This window comes from Strix aluco, chromosome 3 (assembly GCF_031877795.1).
Source record: "Strix aluco isolate bStrAlu1 chromosome 3, bStrAlu1.hap1, whole genome shotgun sequence".
Classification (NCBI taxonomy): Eukaryota; Metazoa; Chordata; class Aves; order Strigiformes; family Strigidae; genus Strix; species Strix aluco.
Genome location: NC_133933.1, coordinates 30135550 through 30157438, shown reverse-complemented (window position 1 = coordinate 30157438; position 21889 = coordinate 30135550). Strand labels below are relative to the sequence as shown.

Sequence of the window (21889 nt, the reverse complement as noted above, 5' to 3'; positions counted from 1 at the left end):
ATAATGTTCCTTTAAGATTGCAATTAGATCAAATTAAATCAGCAGGAATTTCTCCACACAAAGCAAATGGAGCATTTAATATCCTGCTGAAACAAAACATTGCACACCAAGCTCTCCAATATCATGTTAAAACAACAGTCTCCAATCTTGTCAACATTATAGCTTTGTAAATAACGATAAAAGATCTGTATTTCAGGGACATCCAGTTTTCACTTCCTCAACTCACATGTGATCTTAAAAGTATATCTATGTGCATCCTTTGCACACTTCCCCCAGCATTCCCCCTCCCCACCCCCGAAGTGATATATCCCACTTTCCCCCCCAATGGTGAAGAAGGCAGCCTGTAAATTCTCATTCTTGACATTCTGTTACTGCATACTTTCATACCTATATAACATCTATATTCTGTTATTTCCCTTCAGCTTGGATAGCAGCAAAAGGAATAGCAATAGCAAACTGTCCTTATGGAGGGCAATGATTTTCCTTGCTCACAATAAATTACTGCCTTGATTTCCCCTCTTATCTCATTCACTTTACCTGCCCTTTCTGGAGTCAGGAGTTGGACTCGATTCTCGTGGGTCCCTTCCAACTCAGGATATTCTACGATTCTGTGACTAATACTCTTCTAAACCAACACTCAATAAAAAAGTTCATTCTTTTGAAAATTTTTAGCTCAAATAAGGATAGCAAGAACATAATAAATGCAGAACAGCTGGGATGCAATACTTGGGATAAACTGCTTTACTCTTGGGTTAAACTGTTTGTGTGGGGGTTTTGTTTTTTCTTTTTAACTAAACCTTCTAGTAAATGTTATTTTTCTCATCCATTCCTCAGCTCTGAAGATCACAGCGGTTTTCAAGACTTTGCTTTTTAGTTGCTAAATAAAGGCTGCCGGTCTCTAAACCCGCAAGACTAACCTCCAGTCTTACCATCCATACACACACAGGGCCCCCTTGCAGGGATCATCAAGACCACTTCAGCAACTCTGAACAATTCACCTAAATGAAGTTGGCTGCTCAGTCAGGCCCTCTAGGAGTCATTAATTGACAAACTTTGCAGCAGTCTGAAAATTTAAGGTTCTCTCAGACATTCAGATATTTGTACATACACATTAACATAAATCCTTTTCTAAGAAGGCCTCCTAGCCAGTCATTCTGTGTATTTCCATAAAATTATAAAAAGTTAATTTTGCTACTATGCCATTATTTTCTATAATTTTCATTAAATTATCTATGCACACATGCAATTGGAGACACAACACGAGAACTAGCACTTCCTCTACCAATGGTGAGAAGAGATTAAAAAGGTCCAGACTAAAAGGCTGGAGGACCAGGGAAGTACCCTGTTAGCCCCAGCAATGGCATATCACCTGCTCAGCTGGACTTCCAACATCAGCTTCTTGACTACCACAGTTCCAAACAATCTACATTCTCACACTCCACTAAGGAAATGCATACCTTCATAGAGTAAAAAAATACAAAAAGTGCATTGAATGACAGTTTAGGTCTTCAAGCTTCCCTAAATTAAGAAACAACAACTAGCTACGCAGGCTTATTTTACGCTTCTACTACTATTCCTTTTCCCCCGCATATTTCAAAGAAAGCTGCAGCCAGAACTTATGGTCCCTGCCTGGAACACATTTAATTCAGGAGCATGAGTAAATTTTAACTTTTCAAAGACCTGCGATAAGGTCAAGTTTTCAGATGGCCAGTGGCTCAGCCTGAAAGGTCAGCTCCAAATCACAGAAACTAGAGCTGCCAAACGAAGTGCAGGTAAATGGTTGATTGTTTTCAACAGTGACAAAACAACCCATTTTCTCTAATCACATTTAGATAAATGGGTAAGTTTTTAAGCAAGAGTAGTTCAAAGAGCTATGTCAGTCTCAGATGGATAAAGCCACATCAGCCCAAATGGGAAGGCTTAGAAAAGTTAAAAGCAAAGCCAAATTGAAAACAGACTCTTAATGGAAGTCCTGCACAACCTGTGCTTCACTCAGTTCTCTTCAGGGCAGGGACTACGTGATTTGTCTCTATCTTCCTCAAAGTGCTGAGTGTACATCAGTGCTTCACCCTATGCAATAACAATGGTATAAATGGAAGAGCAATGAACTACAGAAAACCGAATTGTATCTCATCCAAGAAGCTTTCCACTAGTTAATCTTCACTTCTACATAATCCCACTCATATACTTACACATTAACATAGAAAAGCATAGTAATACAATGGCTTTTCTTGCTATGTCTTCCCCTTTCTGACACATTTGTATTAGAATGAATCACAAATAAATCAATCACCTGGCTTAAAGGTAATTTTCTACTTTTTTGGGTTTGTTTCTTCAGCACATCATATCCAAAGATTGTAATTCAATTGAGCAGAAATTTTGGATAGAATTCAAAAATTTCTTTCATCCCAACAAATCAAACTTCATACAAAATGTGTCAATTTTGTAAAGTTTTTACTGTAAACATTGCAAAGAATTTTTTTAGTTTACTTATTTTTGTGTTTGTTTCTAAGTCAAATTAATGGGGAAGGCAATCTCAGGAGACACAAAAAAATGTACATTTTTTTCACTGCTGGCCTATGTGCAATTTCTTCCAACTCAGTACTCACATTAATCCAAGTCAATCAAAGTTGGTGCTTTGTCATAAGAACATAAGACTGAACTGAGAATATACCCGTCTCTTGGGTACTACACAGAACTGATCTGGAAGGATATTATGCAAGTGTACACAACACACTCCTAATTCCAGGGCTACACAATACACTTTTATATGCAACTCTGCAAGGCTAAATTATTTCAGAACTTGAAAATGTTTCATATGAATTGGATCCTTTAAGGATTAAGTGTAGTTTGCCTTTGGTTTATGTAATGCTGCACAGCAGTCACACAGACTAATCTAGAGATGCAATTTATTTCTCCATTGTAAGGAAGATACAGGCTACATTGCAAATTCCAAAGGCTGCTTATTAAGTGAGAGCTAAAGCTGAACAAATAATTCACCTTGAAAAATTTATGCCCTTATGTTTTTGTTTTTATAAGAATGTGTGAAAGAAGATTACAGTCTCTCCAACATACCTGTTAACTGAAATTACCCTACAGAATTCCTCACATGGTTTGCTGTTACGTGCCCGATGTTCGTAGCTATGCTTAGTTGTGATTGGTAAACAGAACTTGTGGCATAGGCTGTTCTGGCTGAATGATCAGCAACAATCACCTTTCTTATACAATGTAGACATTATTTTTTTTTCCTTGCAGTGCCTCATTTTATCTGGTGTACTTTTATCAAGAACTTGACAGATTTAGCTGAACATGAAATAAAAAAAAAATTATTGCTATTCTACAGGTAAGAAAACTGAGAGTACAAAGAAGTTAGGGAGGAAATCCTGACCCCATCTCCTTGCAGCATCCTTCAGTAATGTGGTGGTTACATTATGTAATGCTGAAGGATAAGAAAGTCCAACTGATTTAGAATACTGAAAAACTTAGTTAACCACAAGTCACCGTCCCTGGATGTCTTTACGGGTCGTTTAGATGAGATGCTGGGGGATATGGCATAGGGGAGAACTTCGTAGAGTAGGGCTGATGGTTGGACTCGATGATCCCAAGGGTCTTTTCCAACCTGAATGATTCTGTGATTCTCTGATTTCTTATCAGGATAGAGAAACCTTCAACAGAAGGCTTCACAGCCTGGGGGATGAAGGTACACACACATGTGGAAGGGATTTCTTAGTCCAGAAACTGAAACACAAAAATTGATATACACTGATCCAAAATGAAATCTCACAGAATCACAAATAGATCCCACTTCATTTTACTTTCCTCTCTGATTACAATATTCACAAAGAAAATGACAGAGGTCTTTGATGAGAGACAGAGAACTGACTCCAATATAAAAAAAAAAAAAAAAAAAAAGGTGTGGAGGAAGAGGATCAATAGTTACTGTCCCAGGAGAACAGCAATAACAAAATATTTTCATTCAGATACCAAGGGATCAGCCTCATTTATCTGTAGTTATCACTCTGCAGCTGCAGAGATCAGGGGTTCAGGTTTCCTTTACATTTCTCAAGGAATCTAGTCTGAGTGTTTTCTAAAGTGAGTATTATGATAAAACACAAAGTTAATGGTAAAGATGAGGAAAAAATTGGTATCTTTAAAGGATATTTTCAAAAATTCTATTTCAGTGCTTTTTACCTATACTGATTAAAGATCTATTGAGGTTTTCTTCTTGTAATGGTCACAGGAGGCGGCACTATGGGACAAAAGGTGACACAAATTGAGAGGCTTTAGTTTGTTCTACATTTGCCATGTTAATTCATGAGAGTTCAACATGGCAAAAGGTATTAAGTTCTTGATCTGCAACTTCGAAAAGCAGAAGTTGCTAATATCATATAGCACTGAACAGCACAGGTGATTCTGGAACAACATAGAATCAGTTATCCCCGTACTTTTCACCTTTTTAGTTTCTTACGTGGCACAAAATACGATCTTGACTCTCCAGGACACTAAATTCACCCTATGCTATATACGCAATCCTGTTCAGAAGTAGAGAAAAACTTAACACAGCATATTTATTAGCCCCTCATTTTCCAGTAGACATTCCTCTTAGGAGAGCTGGGTGTACGTGTTCTGAAAGAGTAAGACTACCAAGCTGTTTTCTTCTCTTTTTCCAGGATGCTCTGAGTGACAGAGACTGGATTAAGCCACCATGAGAATTTACCTTATCACAAAAGGGTCTGACAGAACCAAATGATAAGTATCACCACCTCAATGCTCCAGCCACCCCATGATTCATCTATGTCTATTGGATTATCACACTCTTCTCTCCTAGATTTGCCTCAGAATGTTGTTCACACCACTATCAGCTTCTTTTTAATGTCTCCGACCGAAAGCTGTCATTCCAAGTTAACACAAATCAGCTCTAAATTTTTTATATTACTTTGACTTTAAAAGAGATAAGTATTATTTCAACATGAGATCTTAAGTAAATCTAACCGGAAAATTTTCAGCAAAAGTGGATTATTATCAGAGGGTAAGAGGGAGGCAGGAAAGCCAGGCACTTCAAAAATAAGTTTTCTGTAGTCCTCGATGAAATTTCTAATGAAAAGAGATGTGGCAAGACAAGGAGAACCCCAAGAATGACAAGGATCCCAATGCTCAAGTAGAGTTTCCATTGACCAGCAGAAATAGGGTTGAAGCAATCTGGAGATTAGATGATTTCCCTTCCTATTTACCTATGCACAGTAAAATATATCTCATCAGGCTGTGGTAAAGCTAACTTGACTGAAGATTTTTAGAAAGTTAAGTGCTCGAGTAGAAGAGGCTATAAAAATGCTCTACGCATCTATATTTGTGCATAACGCGTATTATCAGCTGTGAAACTCACCCAATATAGCAACGACTTCATCATCCTGGATTACTTCCAAAGATCCCGAAACCACAAAGCAAAGGCTGTCGACGCTCTCACCAGCGTGGTAGATCAGGTCTCCTGGGGCACAGTGCACTGTCTGAAATTCCATGGCAAGCGCTCGAAGACACCCATCGCTCGCCAGCCTGAAGGCTGGGTGTTCCTTGAAAACTTTGCGGTTCAGATGCACGCAGATATCTGCTCTCATGTCCTTAGGGCATATCTGCAAAACCTGAGAAGGAAATCAAGCAATCAATTCCTGTGCATAGCTTGTATGTGCCTATTATCCCTAGTTTACTACACAGAGTTTAAGAACTACTTTCCTCCTTCTTATAAAATTTCTAATCTCAGTCCGTACATTTATTTTTATATTATTTATATACATAATCCACAATACTAACTTAGTCTACTTCAGAATACCTGAAGGAAAATAATGTTTTCCTCTCAGCAACATGCTCTGCTGGATATTGAATTACCAGGATAAGGCTTCAAGTTATTAAGACAATCGAACTGAGAGCACAGCAGTACATAAAGTGGTGAAGAAAAGCTTCCTGAAAGATTGTTTCTAGAGGGTAGGTCACTCTTTTGATAGGCAGATTCCATGAAAAGCCTGCACAGATTATATGCTCCAAGTGGGAGAATACTGTATAGAGGAGAAGTGTAATCTCATATCTCTTTAGCAAAAAAAAAAAAAAGTTGTTAAAAGTTTCATTAACTCATAGTACTGAGATATACAGGTATTCAAATTCACCCCTCAGTGGCAGTAACACATTGTTGTTCACACAAGAAAGGGACTTTAAGGTATCATACTGTGTTGGGCAACTTTTGATCTTCCACATGCACTGTTCCTCACGGCAATTCATGATGTGTGCTGCTAAGGGTACGCAAACTGATGCTTAGCACAGCGGGTATCAGTCAGGGCCATTTCTGAAGGTTTTTAATATAACACAGACAGCTGAGTGGAAAGAATACAGAATTACTACTGCATGTACAGATTAAAAGCTCCTGGCAAAAACACTAGAAATACATAACGTGAACAGGGTTTTGAGATGACAAAATCCTTGGAGGATATTCTGTGATGAAGTGCATCTCAGGACGTATTATTTGAGAAAAGTAGTATAAGTCTGTGTCATTTTCTTTCCCCCATAATAACTATTCCATCCAATTAAGGAGCACTCTGGGTGAACTTCAGAGTTACTCCCACACATTTTCTGGGATGGAAAGAGATGGCTGCTTCAATACAAAACACTCCTTGAAAACATAAAGGTAACACAGGAAGCACTATGGCTATGCCTACACCTTGCAAAGGGGCTCTGTGCGAGATCTGAGCAGAGAACCAAGCTCGCAACTCTGTGCATGGCACTGGTTCCACATATTACGCTTGCTACTCCAAAGGCAAATGACTACCACTAGTATCATCACCTTTGGCCCACCTCCACGCAGACCTGCTATTACAGATATCACTTCTCAAAGAGATATATTTCTATAGTGCTTCAGTGTAGGGCTCTCACGGATGATCTCTCTCAGCTGCCCCACAGGGATCAGCAGCCGAACCTGCCAGTTCTCAGATTTAAAGGTTCACAGAAATGGGTTAGGGCAGCAAGACCAACATTTAACATGGAACACAGGCAACGGCCACGGCTGTCTTTGCAATTATCTCATTTACTCTGACAATAAAAATATTCTGTATTTGCAGATGCTTGCCAAACTTTGCTACTGGAATTACACACACACACTCTTCACAGTTACTTGAATATCACACACAAAAAGGGTTGTTTTAATAGAAATAGTAGTAAGAAAACCTAAATATACAAGAGAATATTTAAAATGAGGCTCTTATCCAAAAACCCCTTGGTTTTCCCAGTCTAAGAGGAAGTTAACTCATTTTCCATTCTCCATTCAGAGAAGTTGTCTCCAAAATTCACAAAAATTAAAGGGATTAAAGATATTTGAGAGGTACAAATGGCAGAAGACTTTCGTTTGTATGGGAGGCAAGAAACATATATTCACAGATTAATTTTAGAACCTTTCAGCAGCTCTTGGTTAAATTTTATTATACTGGCATTTTCTAGACTTACAGACTTTGCTTTTAGCTGATTATTCACTCCTTGGCATGCCTGCAGTTAACACTGAACTGACAAATTTGTGGCCTACAAAACAGTGAGAAGATTGATTCTGTGCTAAGTTCATCTTTAAATATCTGCCTCATCTGTAGAAAGCTGCATGGCATTACACAGCAGCACAACTTCCACTGTTCTGTCACAGGAGTAATACGTGTTTTATTCATTGCATGACATCCTAGAAGTTATACACAGGCATCAAACCAACAGAGCTCAGACCTGAGTTTATGGATTGGCACTGCCATTAGTCGGTCTTATATCTGCTAGCTTTTGTGCAGATGAAAGTTGATTTCTTGGTTTTACAGTCACCGCTATGAACACACCAGTTATTGATAACAACACCATATTAAGCTCTTTGATGTCCTGATAATTGGAGACTTTTTTTTTTCCTGTTTATTAAGATAATTCTCAAAGGCTACAGTGAGTTGTGCTTGGTTTGGTTATCCTGCTGTCTCCAAAGGCATTTTTAAAGCATTTCTCTCCTTATCAGAGAAAGCCAAGAATGAACTTTGAAGATAAGCTAAAACAAACATGTTTTACATAGCATTTTTTTCTTGTTGCTTTGTTAAAATGATGAGAGGAGCTTGTACTGGAGGGTGAATGAAAGCACCAGCGTTCACTACACTGTGTATCCCCAGATGTTGTCTCTCCACCTTCCCCGAATGTACCTACCTCAAACGCACAACGCCCCACAAAGATATTCTGTGAGAAAACAGGCTGAGCAGCTTCTAATCAGCACTAGCCAGTACTAAAATACCATTTCTTTCTGAAAGCTAGTATGACGGACAGTGCTTCCCAGAAACATGGTCTGAGATCTAAATGGCAGATACACTGAAGACCATTTAGGAAAGCAAACAGTACCCTGTGTACCCATTGGTCTCCAGACAGCCCAGTGCAAGGCTACATCTGGTCTACTCTTTCATAACAATGCTTTAACAGCTAGACAGAAATGAGATTGGTTGCTCTTTAACTGCATCATCTACAGTTTAGAATACTAAATTAAGCTGCCAACCAGAAGGCTGGTGACCAGAGCATTGCTATGACTTCCTGAATAAACCACTACACAAATCACATCTCTTTGCAAGCAGAAGAAAAAATGTCTATCTCCATAAAAGCTGGCAACTAATATGAAAGCAGCAAGTAGTTGCTTTTGTACATTCATTATTTTAAAAGACATGATGGGAATTTACTTGTAATATAAGTAAATTAGGATGATAACATTTGCCTCACATAAGGCAGTTTTCAAACAACACGTTATGGTTACAGTAATGACTTGCAGCTTTCGCTAATATATTTAACCTTCACACAGAATATTACAATCAAATTCTACAAAGACAAAACAAATTTTACTTTGTATTCAGGCCCACAGAGCTGCAAACAACCTCACACAACAGAAACACTGCAAAAAAATCTCATTTGTAGAAATTCCAAGGTTGTGTTAAAACTTGGAACTTTTTATTTAGTTATCTTCTTTGTTTACTGAAAGCCAAGCTCTTCCGTTCATCATTTTTTATACTATTTTATGCCATATCACCAGCAAAACATACATACTTTTACCACTAACACATGTCAGTATGACAGAATAGCTGAAATAGTGTATTTGAAAGTTGAAAATTAAGGGAAGCTACTACTTGGAACTATTTAAAGAACATTTGTCTTCTTTACTAAGAAAGTACCTCCTGTTTATTTTAATGAAATACTTTCAGGATGTGACTTCTTTCCTTGCAGTTTAATTTACTTACCTTTTCAGTATCTATTCCTCTAGACATTGACCAGGTGGAAACGATGTAATCCATCACACGTTCACTCAGTCCTTTAGGGACCTGATAGAGCTTTAGAAAGTCCCGGACACTGTTCAGCATTTCGTGATATCTGTTTGTATTAGCATACATTTGCTGAAATATGGTTGTCACATTACCAAAAATGGTTGCATACAGAAGGGCTGTAAAAAAGATGAAAAACAAGAGATATAATACATAATAAGTGGTGATGATCCGTCTGTGTTCCGCTGTGCTTTAAGACTGGAAATGCCAGACCCATAGAAATGCTTGCAATGTTGGTGCTTTAAGAAGGCCCACTGAACACAAGCATTTTATAGATCACCTTCAGCACCGCAAATTGAGGACCACCACCTACTTTTGCAATGCCAAGGTTTGCAGCACAGAGTTCCTGAAACACAACTATTTGTCTTTGTCCAATCAATTCAGTAGTATCCAAAACCTTACGAAACCACAATAGAAGACACAAGAATTTTAAGACAAATAGCTTGACAGCAAATACTTTAAAATTTCATCTCTGGTTTATAGCGCCTGCGTTGAAATGCCATCAGTGACAGATTTCCAAGCTTTAAGTGCATTACCACAGGAGTAAGCATTACCCACCTCTGTGACAACAACAATGCATCAAAGCAGAAGATAGAATATGTAATAAACAGCTACCATGGGTCAGTGATTTATAGTTGTAAGTTTAATAATACATAAAAACTCACATTATGTTTTATAATCTTCAGGCAGAAGAACAGCAAGGCCTGAGGCAAGAGCTAGAGCCCTCAAAGGCAGACTGCTGCACAGCCCTTCTGACTTCATTCAACACAGTTATGAAGCCAGCTGGTTCATCAAGATGGGTTTAAGAATAAACATGAGAAAGAAAAAAGGCAGTATTTCCAGGTGTGAAGGGAAGCAGATGAAAACACATGGGACTTGAGAAGATCCGCCTGCCGAAGCCCAAGACAGAACAGCAGGCTGGTGGCAATCTCAATGGTCATGTTTTGATGGCTTGCAGAATCTGGAGCTGAGGCTCTTCTAGCCAATCCAGCTCTGAACGAAAGGGAAGGACAGGAAGCCTTAATGGGAGCTTTCCTATGTTGTGAACCAGGTCAGTGATATGTGAGAGGCTGGCTGTAGAGGGAGAGGAACAGTCAGATGGCAGATGCACCAATAACCACCAGTAAGTGTGCTGGCTTGCTGAGGAAGTTCTTCCTCTTTATCATTTCCTGTCCCCCCAAAACAGGCACCAAATTGTCAGTATCATATCTTTTCCACTCGAGGTAAAAATAAATGAGAAGTCATATTTATAAAAAACAAGAGAATATTTTGCCTTTTTTGCTGTATATTTCCTCCCTCACACTCTCCTTAAAAAAAAGAAAAATTAAGAAGTTTCCTCATCCCATTCATTCCTTTGAGAATGCAGCTATTTATTCAGGTCAGTGTTACAGGCAGATATCCTTTAGCCAACTAAGATGCTTTAGGGTTTTATGACCAACAAAAAAACTTTGATAATGTGCAAGAGAAACTTACAGGACTGTCTTCCCCTGATCATCGAAAGATGAAAGTTAAATTTAGACTTGCTCAAGGCCTTTACACTGCTGATTCTCTACAGAATTCCTTCTTGATGCTGTACGACTTTTCTTTTTATGAGTTCCTGTAGAGACCAGCTCTCCCCTTTTCCAACTACCCCTCTGTACAGACGGGCATAAAAAAATATATATAAAAATGTGCAAACTCCGTTTAAAAAAAGTAAAGACTATGAATAGGGATACAGTGACCAGAAATGTATAGATTATTTCTCAGTTTAACCTTAAATTGTGCCTGAGCTAAACCATATTGCGAAGTCTGATGCAATGAGTACTGAAGAATGAAGAAATGCTTTAAAAAACAAATTTACTATAAATGCTCCTTAATCCATGAGTATTTTGTATTTGAACAGCATTACCTTTCCCTAACTATGCCCCATTTTGCTCTGTTATGCAGATGTAAACACAACCCTACAACACTGCCACCATAGGACCTACTTACATGGACTTTTACCAAGTTCCCTAAGAGAAAACGAACCCAGGACCTTCAAAACTGCAAAGTCCCACTGGCAGGACATTGCAGCAGCACAAGGCATCCACAAACACCATTCTTCTGCCAGCCAATATAGTGCTGAAAACAGGAGACAGATTAGGAAGAGGGTCACAATCAAATTCTCATCTATAGATTTCCAGGCAACCATACATGTGTGCATATGACTACCTCTTGCTCCCTGGTGAATAGTGAGACCTGGGGGCTCAGTATCTTGGGATGTATACCTCTATGCCAGCAAAGGTAAAATGGAATCCCCACTCTGTCCCATTACTGTCCAGCTACATGAAGCCTAAAGAAAAAAACAGGAATTTGGTTCTTCATTTTGATTATTATGAGGTAAGCAGTCCTAGAGCAGTTTCCACTGCAAATTACAGCTACTATGCTCCAGCCTGACAGTTATCTTGGCAAGAAAAATTATTCCTGCCCAATTAATTTTTTATTTTTTAAAAAAATCCCAAGTTTACAATCCTTAATTTATCATTAGCTATCCACTTTATTACTATTAAAGACACGTTAAAGCCAAGGATTTTTGCAGCCTAACATTGGGTAGATACATTAGCATATTAAACATTGACCTGCATAGAAATAGCTAGCTGTGTGCTTTTCCTTCTTTTCAAAGGACTAATGAAATGAACCCACTGCAGTACACTGCAGTCCCAGAAAGATTTCAGAAACATATTCTGCTACAGGAAGAAAGTTGGGCAATTTATGACAGAGCAAAATCTCCAACACCTCCTCTCCATGAATGTCAAGATCCCTCAGAAAAGATGGAGCCCCCCCCCCATTAATATTCTTTTCTGACAAAAGACAAACATATTGTCCCCAACAATGTGGCTACCCGTTTACAATGCAGTCTGTGTCACCCCATTTAAAGCAGTGTTTAAATAACGTCAAAGATAAAAGCATAGTAATTTCAATAGCCAATTACCCGCACAAGTGAATCATGAAGGTCAGACACAGGTTGGAAAGGTCACCAAATCATCTGCTACTCTTAATGATGTAACAAATAAGAATAGAGAAATAAATACAAGTCACTGTAGGTCTCAGCTACCACAGTAAAAGATCTGGGATCTGATTTTAGAATTATAAGAGGAAGAATTTCTATCTGTAAGAATGAGAGCTTTGCAATTACCCCAATTACAGATGTAAGTGCTGCATGCGGTTCCTGAGATGAATCATCAGATTGATGATTATTTGTTCAAAATGCACTCATCCAAAGCCCTTGCATACAAAATGTGTGCATAAGAACTATACAGCAACAAGTGAGACCAACATCAACTAGTGAAAAACCTCTTAGGCCTTGCCCTCAAGACCCTGCAGTGTTTTCTAAAACTTAACTGCCTTCATTTTCACTTTTTGGAAAGCTGATCCAAAAAGTCTGTCTGTCTGCATATAAGTTCCACTTAACAATTAAAAAACAAAACAAACCCCTTTTACATACTAAAGGAGTAGAGTGTGCTAACCTAAACGCTATTCAGAGAGCAAGCACCTGGATTTACAAGTAGTAGGTGATTTAAACGAATAATTGCACTTCTGTTTCACTAACAAGTTCCTAGTTTACAACAAATGACTGAGCATAGATGGCTGAGAGAAAGCACAGCCTTGAAAACCTGTTGCATTATATCACTTCTCACTGAAGACAAAACATAACTGTAAATTAACCACAAAAATTGCATGCCTCAAAGGCATTCTTCAGATAACACGTTGTGAGGTCACACAAAATTAACATTGATCAGATAAAAAGAAAAGCAGAAATTAATAATTGTATGGATTATAGCATAATTATATGAGAAAAACATACTGGTTTTAAATGTGCAATTAAAACAATGAAAGATCTTATAATTGCTTGAGATTAGGGGTCTTGATTAGTGGTAATTATGCCTACTTATGGGTAGAGAGCATGCAGTTAAAAGGAAAAACACTGAACTGTTAATTACAGTTTGCAAGCAAATACCAAACTGAAAAGGTATCTATCAACAAATTGTTTACAGCACTAGATTTGATAGAATTGTTATTTGTAGTCTTGCAACTTGAAACCAAAGCATCTGAAGTAATATTTACTTAAAAGTATCTATATAACCTCCTAGAATAGTACAGAATTTAAATAGGTTGCCCCATTTTCTATCAATGCAGATGCAGAGCTGCTTAACTTCCTACTTCTTAGGAAGCTTTGTATATTATAAAGTTTCCTATTTGTAATCTTTTATCTACCTTTTATTTTTTATAATACAATGTATAGAGATATTTTATTTAGCTAGTAGTGAATAAATGTAAACAACTTAGCCATAATAGGTCAATATTATGCACTTTATGAATTTTCAAAATATATTTATATAACATTTTCACATGGGGAAAAATACTTTTTTTGAAGTGAAAGTAAATTCCCAGAAGAGTTCTCCATGCTGTTCTGGTGACTCTTAGATCCTGCTCTTCCCACAGCTCTCTATTCTCCCAGAGTGAAACTGCTCCACATCCCTCCTCTTTCACTCCACCAGTTTGTAATTTGCACCTCAGCTTAGGTACCCCGCAAGCAAAAGCAATGCAGTAACAATAGCAAAGATCAAAGAACTGGCACAGTACTATCCACTGAGCAAGCCTGAAAATCAATTCAGTGGCGAAGAGCAAAGCAGAAAGCCTGAATAGGCCATGAGGGACATGGGCATCAAGCTATGTGGCAGAACCACTTGACTTCCAGGATGAAAGATGAGACCACAGGCAAATTTTATTAAACTCTTAGTCAAATCCTACTGCAAATCTTCTCACAATCATCACATTTGCTGAAATCACCCTGCTGACGACAGATGGGACATAGAAGGACCACACTGGGCTCCAGCTACAATGGAAATGTCTCCCCTGCAGAAGAACAGGCCACTAGTGAGGACACAGTTGACAAGGGCTAAACAACAGAGCAGAAACATGGGGTTTTTTTTCCTCTTCCCACCACCAACCAAACAAGAACTGCAATGAAATGAAAGTCAGAGACATAAACAAGGGAACAGCTGTTCTAAGAAGCCACTTAAGCAACTACCAAGGACTAGAGTAGTAGAAACATCTGTGCACCTTAAAATAGGCTGTCTGCAGTGTGTAAGGGCAGAATGGGAAGAGTTAAGAACAGCTATGGAACGAACACCACAAAGAGCTCCCACTGCTTCTCTACTCACACCCTTTCCTAACTCTGCAAAATAAAGCAGACTGCTACTACAGCAGCACAGACCCACAGGCAAATAACCTCCTGTTATCTCAGTGACTTGAAACCACTCAGATTTTGCCAGTTTAAGGCTTAATATGGAAGAAGAGAGGTAAGCATTGGTAAAACACCAAACCTTCCAAAGATGCTGAACACCAGCATCTCTACAGATGCTTCAAAACTGAAGTTTTTTTATTTTCATTTGATCTGGTAGCACCCACACAGCTGGTAGCAGGAATCACAGGTATTTTGGTTCACAGGATTTCAGGAGCCTGGTCATCCTGGGTAGCACAAATCTCTAACAGGTTTTGCTTTTGCCTTCAGCATGTCTGAGCTGAGATAAACAGCATGGGAAAAAACACAGAAAAATGATCAGAGGAACAATCTGAACAAAAGTGAATAAAAGCCAATAAAACAAACTTCAGCATCAGCCCTGCAAGAAAACTCTTGGTTGCAAAACTAAGGAATAAGAGTCTGGTTGTACATTGTATTTGTGCTGTAAAGGGAAACCAACAGAAGACAACACAAGCATGACACTGAAAGGAACTAAAGAGAAGATCATCCTAGATACAGAGAGACTTCAAGCTGCTAGACTTTGAAATCCCTAACCACAACGTTTTCTCACCTTCAGGAAAATAGAGCTGCATGTTCTTATTCTATAAACAAACAGCACTTGCAGACCAATGAGTTCACCTGACTCTTCTCACTTAAGTTATCTGAAGGCACCAGTATTTCTGCAAGGCCCTGTACTTCCACTGACTGGTTAGTCCCAATGGGTAACATCATTTTACATCCAAAGATGCATCACAAACCAGATATGAAGATATATGTTCTGCCTCAATTTACAGGTAAATTCTTAAACCTGCCAGATAGCCTAACTAACTGCAAACACAGTAATGCCTAGTAATTAACTGAAATTAGGGCCTTAGCCCTTGATACCAAAAAGCCTTTCAGAGAACCATTACAGTTTAATCAATGAGTCCACAGAAAGCTCCTTGCAGAATCAAATTTTATTTCAGTCAGAATACAACAATATGGGATAGCAAGAGCAGCAGGCAAGAAGATTTGCAAGGGGAAACATCAGCATGATTACTCAAAGGTAAGACTAGAGAAAAAGTAAGATAATTCCACAGAAATGGCACTTTCCAGTTACCTCTCCATGTTTTATCCCCCACAAGATTGGTTCATCTCTGATAAGGTAAGACAGAATGGCCAGGAAATGTACTGATTTTCACAACTAGTTAAAACAACTACAATTCCAGTAAAGAACAAGATTTTTATCAGAACATCTTAAGGAGGGTCATAAAGGGTTTTAAATGTGGAGCAGGATCTTGATGATGCTCTATGTTTTAAGCATGTGTACTTCAGTGAATGCTAAGCTTTGTTCCAGCCTAAGCCAATTTGATTATCAAGAGGAAACTAACTGTACAAACAGATCACAGCTGCAAAAACCATCTGTATTCCAAACACACAAGGCCAGACTCACCAGTAGAACACTTTTATCAACAAGGGATGACTTAAGCCCAATGTATTCACTAGCAGGTTTTACCATGACGAGAATTATTAAAATGGCAAAATCTGATTAAATCCTCTGCAATTTGCAAGAAATTACACTATTTTACTGTTTTGTAGAATTTTATGGACAATAAAATTTAAATTGTCTAGAAAATTGAAATGGATTTCCATTTCATTTCCCAGCACTAATGAACAGATCACCATTTAAATGACAACTGAACCATTTAAGGGCATCATTTTTCTTCTACAATTTATACAGGGTAATGCATGGCCATTTTCAATTACTTGGTTAAAATTAAATCTCCAGATACTGCTTCTAGGTTTTTACTGACTTACACCAATATGAAGGCTTTTGCTTTGAAAACTGTTTTTTTAATCTACCCTCAACTTACCTTAAATGATTACCCCCAATTAGAAGCACTCTCGCTTTTCCTAAATCTATTACTGAAATAGAGCTACACATAAAAAAAAAAAAAAAAGTTAGGGAAAGATTAAAGGAAGGAGGGATTAAAAAGGAAAAGTTGTTATCTTTTCACATGAGACTACATACATACATATTTTGTATAGTTCCTCTATTTATCCTGTTTCCTCTATGATTTGTATGATGTCTTCCACAAAGCCTTGCAGAAGGGAAACCTGGAGAGGTTCAAGGAGATCATCTTTTATCCAAACTTTCTGGCCCTTTCCCTACAATGCTGCCACATGTTCTGCTGGGTTTTGTACTGCTGGCACTTAACCCCATTGTTGATGCAACACAAGAGTTTGATGGCTGAAGCCACTTGCTGACAAATGCCCAAGCAGTATTCTCCAGTGTGATTCCTTTTGGTCATCGCTCCAGACTTCGTTTAATTAAGGTACCTTATATTCGAGTGAGATATTTAGAGCAATCCTTTGTTCCCAGTGATAAATGGATTCAGATAGATTCCCTCTACTCCCACCAGAGCACTCATGTGGGAAGTTGGTAGCTGGCTGCATTTCTTGCTCAGTATGTTCAGATCTGAATCCACCAGTAAGACTACAAGGAGGAAGGACCGACCCAAGGCCTCCCCTGAGGCTGCAGTGGTCTCACTTCTCATTAGGCTTCAAACCTCCACTCAGCTACGCACTTAAACATAGCCTTTAAACACTACTCCACAGGTGTGAGCAGGTATGGTTGTGGTTAAAGTCAAGGACACAGTCAGGAGAAATACTGAGACAAAGCAGCTCTCTGACCACTAACTTTAATCTGCTGACTTACAAAGGCTTTTGCTGTATAAGTAGCAAGTACATCACAGTCTTTTTTTAGGCTCTGTCTTCTCTAAGAATAAAAGAAAAGGTAAAATTTTAACGTCTATAAATTATCCCAATATAAAAGCAGAGTGGGATGAAGGTACTATGGTTTCATTGTGAAGTGAACCAGAGGTGGGTGGCAGAGTGCAGGCCTCACCTAGCCAGCTGGTGTAAAATTTGTACATTCCTTGTCCCACAGATTCCAGAGAAAAGTAACTTCTCTGGATTAACTGCATTGTCCCCAAACCAAAAACTAGTTAAACAAAACCCTTAAAACAACCCAGAAGTGTGTAATTGAGATGAAGCCTAGGTCTTCCGCAGCTTATCTGGCTTACACTCACTAACACTGCTCAAGCTGACTTTGCTCCAAACAGTCACACTGCAAAACAGCCAGTGATCTATACATTAGCTACACAGAGAGGTTGTGTTAATCACTAAGAAGGTGTCAAGCCTGTTCAGTTGACAGACCAGCCAGATAGAGTAAAGAGCATGGCTGCACCTGACAGGATGAATGAATACCAGAATTAAGGACCACAACTAATTCTCAGTTCAGATCAACTTTACTGCAAAATTAAACCCCTGAAGCTATTGCACTTAACTAAACTGTGCTCCACATGGCTGCTTTGCTTCTCCACAGCTCCATCTGAAGCTTCTGATGCAATAACCTTGGTAAGCCAGGCTCCCAGGGTGTCGTTACTTCAATAACCACAGAAAGACTGCAAGATGCTCTTCAGCTGACACTGAGTGACCTGCCAATCCCATCTTGCACATGCACATCTTTTACTTCTGGGTGCAACAAGTACAAACAAGTTATGTGGCTATATTCCATACACTGTTTTCAAACACTTCCCAAACAAACCTAAAGACAAACTGGTCCAAAAGCTTCCCTCTTCTGGTGCCGTTAAATAGTTACAAATATTTAATGGTATTTATAACACAAATAAGAATATTGAAGCTCTTAATTATGTTGAGTAAACCAATGAGGTCTGAGATAAAGATGACATTCACAGATGAAGTCTAATTTGAGGTGATTAAAGAATAATTGTCACTGGAATGACTAGGTTTGAGTCATGCTCCTCCCACACACTAATCACAGATGTGCTTGCAGACCAAAATCAATAGGTACATACCATACGCACAGGAATGGGAAATGGGAAAAGCTCACAGACAGTGGCTTCTCCAGGGGGCCTGCTTTACTGACAAGTGAAGTGACAGATTAGTGAAAATGCATGTGGCTTATCAAAAAATAACTGAAACAACTACCCATTTAGGAAGACCTGGATAGGCTGGAAGAGTGGGCTAACAAGAACCTTACAAAGTTCAACAAGGACAAGTCTTGCACCTGGGAAAACATAATCCAGGAGTGCAGCACAGGCTGGGATCTACCCAGCGAGGAAGCAGCTCTGCAGAAAGGGACCTGGGGGTCCTGGTGGACAACAAGCTCAATATGAGTGAGCAGTGTGCTCCAGCAGCAATGAAAGGCAACAGGATGCTGGGTTGCACCAACAAGGGCATCACCAGCAGAGATAAAGAAGTCATACTCCCACTCTACCCAGTGCTTGCCAGGCCACACCTGGAATACTGTGTTCAGTTTTGGTCCCACTATACAAAAAAGATGTGGACAGGCTGGAGAGGGTCCAGAGAAGGGCCACAAAGATGATCAAAGACTGGGAAGCCTGCCATGTGAGGAAAGGCTGAGAGAATTGGGTTTCTTCAGCCTTAAGAAAAGAAGGAAACTCCCTTTTTACAAGGAAAAGATATGGGCTAACGGGTACAAGTTACTCCTGGGGAGATTCCAATTGGACATAAAGGGGAAAAGTTTTCACAATGAGAACAATTGGCCACTGGAATAATCTCCTCAGAGAAGTGGTGGATTCCCCAACACTGGACACTTTTAAGATTCAGCTAGGCAGGATGCTGGGCCATCATGTCTAGACCATGCTTTAGCCAAGAAAGGTTGGACCAGATGATATTTGAGGTCCCTTCCAACCTGGTATTCCATGATTCTAATCGTTTGGGGTTTTAATGAGAAACCATAGATGACTGCATGTGAGAAGAACACTTTTCTCTGCAGTGGTGAAGAAGGTTATAGCCTAAATTTCAGAAATGGGTAATCATTACTGTTCCTATGGCTCCCATCTTGAAGATGCTTGTCTTCCAGCCTGACTCTGCTGTTTTATTAGAACTGAGCAGGACTAAAAGCAGCAGTAAAGGAAAGCATGCATACAGCTGGGAGTTCCACACCTAACTTCTAAAAAAAATACATCATTATATTCAGGGGTAGATGTTATTGCATAAGAGACACTGCCTAATTTCTTTTTAAAGTAAAGATGATTACATAGAAATCATCTGTCATCTAAAAAATGTCAGGTAGCTGCACTTTGTGCTTTGGTGAGTTTGCTAGCAAGACAGCACAAAATGCAAATATATCTGCACATATACAAACATATAGAGTCAGAAGTAATTATGTAGTAATATCCCATTGGGACACTTTTAGAGAACTATGCTGCTTGTGCAGTGCCTGAACCATGAGACACACAAGAACGGCATTTGCAGATGCTAATAAGCTGAAGATGGCCAACAGAAAGTACAGAGGACTCTCAAAGGTAATGAAATACCTCTGTTGATAATTTGCAGCTACAAACATCATCCAGTAGTCAGGCACACAAAGCTTCTCCTTGCTTAGGGAAGAATGATTTAGGGAAGACTGCAACTATACTCCCCTGCAATCAATGTACATCTGGGATACAATAGGCCTGCATTTCAAATCTCAGTGCAGGAATAGAGACCTGAACACAGGTCTCCCATTTTCCTGTAGAGTTCCTTCACCTAAAGGTGACTGGGTATTTTGAGAGAAAGAGAAAGGAGAAGAAAAAAGTTTTTACTGTTAGACCTGTTCCAGTCTCCATAAATACAGCAGGGATACAAACCCAACATTTCCATATCCTTGGAGCCTTTTAACCATGAAATAATTGATTTGAATGGGAGAGGCAGACATCTCCAGCCACAAACACTGACCTCTCTGCTCTCACCTCTCCACAGAGTAACACATTTTCTGGCAGGCATGCTCTGGGAAGCTTTACTTGGCCAGCCCCAGCAGGTGGAGAACACCTAATATCCTAACACTCCCAGAAGATCCTAGGAAAAGGTAATTTCTGGGATTGGTTCCAGTTATTTCAAATGTGTGCATCAACAAAATCTAAGGAACCACAGAGATGTAAGGTTGCTGTAGCAATTCGTAAAAGTAGCCAGAACCTCAGTTTAAGTTAGCCCTAGCACATCATCAGGAGTCAAACCTCAGGGTAAACTTCATCACTGTGATACAGGGCACATAATATGAGAACAATGACTCGTCCTGAACTTAAATCCTAATCTTTGGATTTCAAAATGAGAAGTCCTAACAGTTCAGATCCCCACTCTCTGCTGACACAACACTGGATCTAGCCTAATCCTGCGGCAGTCATTAAGGAGGCATTCCTTGATAGTTCTTGCAGATCAGGGATAACTTTCACATCAGAGGACTTCCAGAAGAGCTTTTGCAGTTATCACAAGTCTTTGCCTTGTTTAAGCACTGAAGAACTTGCCTTCTGTAATCCTCTATCACATACAGTATCACCTAAGTAGCACCTACCAGATCTTAAATTCTTCCTTCCCACTGATGGAGGCAACAAGATCTTACAGCTCATACAGTAATTGGAAACTAACAGTAGGAGTTGGGCAAACAATTGTGGTAAACATATTCCATGTCATTCACAGGCATTGAAGTTATCAAATTATAAAAAAGTAAAAATGCAGGAACTCATTTTAGCACTTAAAAAATTGTGGTAATAACCTGCATGCTCACCTTCTAAAAGCTATGTGAAGTGAAGAACAGTTTGTAAGCTGTGTGTTCTACCATGAATATTCATTTACTGCTTTTAGGAACAAGGCAAGGATAGAATGCTGTTCAACAGCTCGAATTTTGGTATTATATAGCTACTACTGGCTGACAGATATTAATGATTCTTGACGGAATACTTATCTTTGATCTGTTGCTGTAATCAATCAGCACATGAGCACCAGGCTATTAAAACATTTTTCTGTCAAGCTCACTTGACATGCTTTGAATAGTACACAGCCTCAGTGTTGGGTTGGGTTTGGGGTTTTGTTTTTAGGCTTTTAGTTTGTGTTTGTTGGGTTGTTTTGGTTTTTTTTAAAGAAGAGAGTCTACCTGCAAACCACACAGCTAGATTTTCTGGATAAGCACTTCTTGAAGCTGTCCCTAAGTAGCACTCCTGATGATGAGCATTCAGGATCTGGTCACCATGGTTTCAGCTCCCTCTGACAAATGTCCCTCTGATGGATAACCATCTATCCTGCCTTTCTCTATCTACACATGCATACACACACTCTTCTTGTAACCATTTCCCCCTGTCCAATTCTTGTCATCTACCTGGTCCAAAATTACTCTTCATGCTTCCTTCCAGAAGTTCTGCCCTCCTGTTTTCTCTCACCTCTTCCAATTTTCTATTCAATACTCTGTCTTCCTCCAGCCTTTCAGAAACCTGTC

General features: G+C 39.1%; 1 protein-coding gene across 1 annotated transcript in view; it reads right to left on the bottom strand.

The window, feature by feature from the left end:
• KCNH1 (potassium voltage-gated channel subfamily H member 1) overlaps positions 1-21889 on the bottom strand; it is a 184610-nt gene that overhangs the window by 87583 nt on the left and 75138 nt on the right. The window contains exons 8-9 of the mRNA XM_074817972.1: positions 9267-9466; positions 5384-5636 (exon numbers count right to left, since the gene is read on the bottom strand). Coding sequence (XP_074674073.1) covers positions 5384-5636; positions 9267-9466 — 453 coding nt within the window. The remainder of the gene's footprint in view (positions 1-5383; positions 5637-9266; positions 9467-21889) is intronic.